The following is a 5,776-nucleotide window of genomic DNA, read 5'->3' on the forward strand; positions in this document are numbered from 1 at the left end:
CGTTCATGTAGCTCTGGGCGCCGGGCGGCATCATGGGGCTGTACTGCAGGCCGGCCATGTCGTAGCGGTGCATCTGCGGCAGCGCGGGCGGCGGCGGCGGGCTGCTCATGGTTGCGGGCTGCGCGTAGCCCAGCTGCTCCTGCACCAGCGAGTACGCGCCGTTGGCCCAGCCGTTCACGTGTGTGTACGTGTCCAGGCGCTGGCCCACGCCCACCGGGCTGCTAGCGGCGGCGGCGGCGGCAGCGGCGGCGGCCGCGGCCGCGGCTCCGGGAGGCAGCAGGCCGCCGGGCAGGGAGTACTTGTCCTTCTTGAGCAGCGTCTTGGTCTTGCGGCGCGGCCGGTACTTGTAGTCCGGGTATTCTTTCATGTGCACGGCGCGCAGCCGCTTGGCTTCGTCGATGAACGGCCGCTTCTCGGCATCGGTCAGCAGTTTCCAGTCGGCGCCCAAGCGCTTGCTGATCTCAGAGTTGTGCATCTTGGGGTTCTCCAGAGCCATCTTGCGCCGCTGCCCGCGGGACCACACCATGAAGGCGTTCATGGGCCGCTTCACCCGGTCCTGGTCACTGCCCCCGCCGCCGCCGCCGCCGCCGCCGCTCGCGCCACCGCCGCTGCCGCCGCCTGCGTTCGCGCCGCCGCCTGCGTTCGCGGTACTCTTGCCTGCACCGCCCGGGGCTGCGGGGCCGCCCGCGCCTGCAGCTGGGGTGGGTGGCCCCGCGGGGTTCTTGAGTTCAGTCTCCAGCAGGCTGTACATGGCCTGGGCGGGAAGAAGGTGCGCCAGGGTGGCGGGAGGAGAAGGCGCTCCCGGGGCTGGAGCGGCCACGGTGAAAAGGCCTGGGGACTCCGTCGGAGGGGCGCTTGGGGGCCTGGGGGCCGGTGGGCCAGTGGGTCGGGCAGTCTTGCCGAAGTGCTCAGCGCCAAATCAGCGGGAACCTGCAGGCTACTCGCACCTGATGCGTTGTCTCGGGCTGGTCGCATTCGCAGTCTGGCCGGGCGCTCTCCGGGCCTCTTATATACCTGCTCGGATCCCCCGGGGTTGGGGCTCGGTCCGCCCCTCGCTCCGGGAGGCCCGGTGATTGACAGGCTCGCAGTGGTGCGCCCTGGCCAATCATCACGGAGCCGCCGTTCGGCCCCGCTGGAAAAAAAAAGTTCGGGGAGTCCTTTCGTTCACCCCCACGCCCCTCTTGGGCCCGGTGACGTGATGAGAGTTATTCAGGAGGCGGGAGTCCCGGGGAGCCGCTCAGAGACCACCAATTAGGGTCTCAAAAAGTTTGAAAGAACGAAACTCGAGGAGGTGACGGAGGGGGGAGGGGGCGCGCGAGCAGGTTTGGGGGGGGCAGGGGGCGCCCACGGGGTTCAGAAAACAACTTTGCAGCCCTGTCAGTGACGAGAGGCGTCCGGTCCCGGGTCCACCCTGCAAAGCTTCCCGCTGTCTGCGCGGAGGTCCTCTGACCGCTTCTGCTGCCAGCGTTAGGGACACTAGGCATAGCCAGCTACCCAGGCGGGCTTGGGGACTCAGGGCGCAGCGGAGGTACCCCGGGCTGCGGCTCCGAGAAGCCCTCCCAGGAATCGGCCCCTGTCCAGATGGACCCTCCGCTGGGAAGCCTCGGGCCAGCGCGCCCAGTACAGAGCGGGGGTCAGGGACCCGGGCTCGGGAGACAGGCTTCGGGACCGCGGAGCGCACGGGGGCGGCGAGGCTCCCGGTGGTTTGCGGGAGGGCGAGCAGTCAGACGCCCGCTGCCCCGGCCGGGCGGAGGCGCTCCCCTGCGGTGGTGCGACGAGGCGTGTGTGGGGGGCGGAGGGGGTGAACCGGCTTCGGCTCTCTTCTCCGGGCCCCCGCTTAGCGGCCCCTTTTTGTCTCTGCTCTCTGGCCATTTCGGTTTTTCCAGTCCGATGCCCCTGAGGGGGAGGGTCGGGCCCCTTGGAAAATCCGTTTTCATGGCAACACAGAGCCTCTCCAAGTGAAAGAAAAGTTTCTTGGAGGGGGGGACGGTGGCCAGAGAGGAGCCGAGGCCGTCCTCCGGGCGAACCGCAGGGCCCCCTCCACTGGCCGCGCACCTGCCAGGACCACTGAGCGCTGCTCTCGCTGCGCAGCCGCGCGGCCTCCCCGGGGAAAAGGCTCTGCTAACGGATTCCGTCCTTCTCCTTTTTTGTTTTACAGCCTTCCTGACCAGAGCCTCGAGACGCGAGACTCAGAGCGCGACATCACCCGCCTGTCGGGTTGTCTGCCAGACTAGCGGCGCGGGAACGCGGGCTGCGGGGAGAGGGAACCCCGACTGCCGCCGCCGCCAGCCCAGGCGAGTGGCACAGCGTTTGAAACTCCCGGAGCCTCCGGGGGCGACGGGTGGGAAGGAGAAGCCAGGGGGTAGAGGTGGCAGAGACTGAAATAAGGTGTTCGCACGGTGTGGCCCACCAAACCCCTAGCCTCGTGGAAAGGTGGGGAACCAAAAGAAAGGCGTAAATCCTAAGTGTGAAAGAAAAACCAAACCTAGGTTTTTAGCCCCTTAGTGCTAAATGCAAGACCCGGCGATCCTGGGAAGCCTGCACGCCAGGAATGTCCCCCTTTCTTGCACAAATTTTAAAGTAAGCCGTTGTGGCTTGGGGGACGCGGAGAAGGCCAGCCCGCCCTGGGGCCGGCGGACCGCTGGCACCAGAATCCAGGCTCCCAGCAGCAGCGCCTCCTGGAAGTTTGGGGTCTCGAAACACGCCCCTAAAGTTTGGATTCCGCCTGGTCTACGTTCTCTTGCTCATCTGGACGGGAGGCGGGGGAAGCAAACGTATACGGTCAAGGGCTGTGATCATTTGAAATGGGTGTACGGATTTAGGGTTTTAAAGTAAACTATCTGGGATGGTTATGTGTATGAGTCGTGTGTGTGTGTGTGTGTGTGTGTGTCTGCACGCGGGCACGGGTATGTATACTTCAGCTTACACGGACTGGAAGGCAAGTCTCAGAAAACGGAATGATTCGCCAATCCCCACCTGCACCTGTTTTCTTGCCAAACTGGCTGACACAGTCAAAATTTCCTAGGCAAACCCACCTTCTCCCAAAGAAGTCAATGTGCAGTAGCCCTGCCCTCCTGCCGCCTTCTCCAGATGCCCTCTCGGGTTCTCTGGGCCTCTGAGGCTGTTGCTAAGTGAAGCGCGTTTTAGGAAACTACCCAACCGACGCGCGGCCTGGCGTCCAGTAGCCTGACAGATGTCAGGATTCTTTCCAAGTTTTAGGACCCAAGTAAGCCGTTGTGGTGACAGCGCCTGGGCTGCGTATTTCCCTAGGCAAGGGATGCAGTGCGGGGCCTGCGCTCCTCGCGGCAGCAGATTATCCGGGGAACTAGTCACTGCTCCCAGCTGTTTGTCACTTGATCACACCTACCCCGCGGTTTAGGTAAGCTCATTTTCACATCACCTCCTTCTGCCAGATTTACGGCAGTCTTGCAAGGATCAGACACCCTCTCCCACACTCCTGGCTTCCCTTGGAGGCCGTGATTAAACCGCTCTCAGTGCCCGTTAGCTCGGGTGGTCTGCACAACCCCAAGTAAGAGTCACACCGAATTATCTTCGAAACATTTCCGAGGAAACGTTCTCAGCCCAAAGTACCATTTCAATAATCAAGCGAGGTTACCATTATGGGCGTGGGGAACTGGGGGCAAGGCTGGAAGGAAACCCGTTCTCTTAGCACACTAGCAGTACCGGCACAGTCAACAGCCGAGAGGCGCGACCTTCGCTGGGGGTCGGGAGAAGTGTCGCGGCACGTACTATGGCCCGAGGGTCTTCCGGAGCCTGCGGGGAGGCAAGACTGCCAGCGGAGCCCGAACCGGTGTTTCCGACACGCACCCTGCACCCAGTGAGGAAAGCAGAGGGACACAGTGGGGTTCAGGACCAGTCCTTTCCACCCTCTGCGGGAGAAGAGAGCGTGTTGAGCAGCTCTCTCGCCCTTGGGGCCTCCGAGAGCCCATGGGCGGCATACAGAGCCCCGGACGGCGGGCTGGGAACCCGGCCAAGCACCCCCTCCCCCTTCTCCCCGCCCTCCCAAGAGATCTCCGGCTCCCTCGGACTGGGGCTGGGCCTGGGGCTTCCAGGACCCAGGGCGCGGCAACAGCGCCGTTTGTTGGCTTCGGTTGGAAACTTCACCCAGAGGCGCCCCTTCCCTCCCTGCGGGGCTTCGAGGTCGCCCCAACCCTCCAAGGAGAGGCAGCAGGCTTCGCTGCGGGGCAGAAGTGGGGCTCGCTTTAGAGGGCCGATTATTGCTAAACTCGGGGGACCCAGGCTCTAGCGTGGGTGGCCCGGCCGCCGCCGGGCTCCTAGGGCGCTTCCACTCTGCCTTCCTCCGGTCTCGAGCCTTGGCAGGAAGCCGGTGTCCCAAGAGCCTCATAGCTGCAAAGTAAACTTTTAACAATTGTGCCTTGGAGCTACTGGTAGAGAGCCGAGCAGAGGGGGGGCTGTCCCAGTACTCGCGCTGGGGTGCCCGCGTGGATCCCTGCTCAGCAACTGCTCAAGGGGGTCCTTTTTCTGAGTCTGCGGCTCGATTAGGACCCCCGCCTCTTAGAAGAGGCGCCCTTTGCGTGCGGGGTGGGATGGGATAGGTGTGTATCAGTGTCCGCTCCGGGGGCCGAGGCCTGACAATAGAGTCGAGTGTTCGCTTTTTTCAAGTGCAGCCGAGCCCAGCGAGGGGTCTGGCTTTGAGGAAGTGCGAAGAACTTATCCTGGCGACCCTCAGAAACGCTTTGCTTTTCAGCAGGAAAAAAAAGTTTGCTTATCTAGAGACAGCTTTTCCTATTTCTTCCTTGAGAACAGCCCTTGACTATTTACTCTGACTCCTGGCCAAGAGGGTGTATTTAGGCCACACATTGAGGGCCTTGATCAAGAAATCAGAGGCTTGGGTCTATTGTAAAATCATCTCCTGAAAAAGGTCGGAAAGGTCACCAGCAGTCCAGCGGGGGTGGAAGAAGCAGCACAGAACCTCGAGCTCTAGCTCTCGGTTTGATCCTCCTCCCCCAATCCACCCCAGCCCCTCGCAGCTCCCAATGAAACACTCGTTCTTGCAGGTCTGGGAAGGAGCTGAAGCTCCCTAGGTTGGCGGTGCATTTTGCAAAAAGGAACATAGTTAATATTCTCCAAAGAAATATTACAAGGAGCTTCAGAAGTGCGTGGTGCCAGGACCCTCGAGGTATCAAAAAGTCTCCGGTGGGCGGTACAATATGTTCTGTTGCACTTTGGTGTAGCCCTTTTTAGGAGGGAGGGTGTGCTTTTACAAGAGTTTCGAATTCGATTCCCTTGGTTAGCTGAGCTGTACTTGGTAGATACTGGGAATCCCCTTGGCTCACACCAGGCGAGTCCTTTCACCCGCAGGGTATGACGATACGAATGCCAGCTCTCTTTGCCCTAGGTGCGGAGCGACTACGAGGAATTTGACAATCTTTGCCTTCAGTGCCCTCTCGCTGACCTCACAACCCGAACACTGCCAAACAACCCGAATACCGCCACCTCCCCGAAGGAAGGAAGGCTCTGCCCGGGAACTGGGTCCCACTTGCAGAGCGTCTTCCGGGTCACTGCCGTCGACCTCTTCGCCTCTCCCCCCCCCCCCCCCAAGCCCACAGCTCTCCGCACTCGCTCAGCCCTCCAAGCTGCTGCACCCGCCCCCCTGCGGAGCAGCCTCCCGGCACCCGGCACCCAAAAGCCAGGCCTGCCCTCCCGCTGGGACTGTCGCCTTTCCCACTTCCTTCAGTGGCTGCAAAGGCACGGCCCTCTACGGCGGCGAGGTGGCCTGCCAGAGGCCAGGCCA

General features: G+C 62.3%; 1 protein-coding gene across 1 annotated transcript in view; it reads right to left on the reverse strand.

Moving 5' to 3' along the window:
• The window catches only part of SOX3 (SRY-box 3), a 1,720-nt gene extending 745 nt beyond the window's left edge, over positions 1-975 (reverse strand). The window contains 2 exon segments of the mRNA XM_029240918.1: positions 2-865; positions 868-975. Coding sequence (XP_029096751.1) covers positions 2-865; positions 868-975 — 972 coding nt within the window.
• Positions 976-5,776: the final 4,801 nt, after the last annotated feature.

This window comes from Monodon monoceros, unplaced genomic scaffold (genome assembly GCF_005190385.1).
Source record: "Monodon monoceros isolate NGI ecotype Baffin Bay Population unplaced genomic scaffold, NGI_Narwhal_1 Super_Scaffold_22, whole genome shotgun sequence".
Taxonomy (NCBI): Eukaryota; Metazoa; Chordata; class Mammalia; order Artiodactyla; family Monodontidae; genus Monodon; species Monodon monoceros.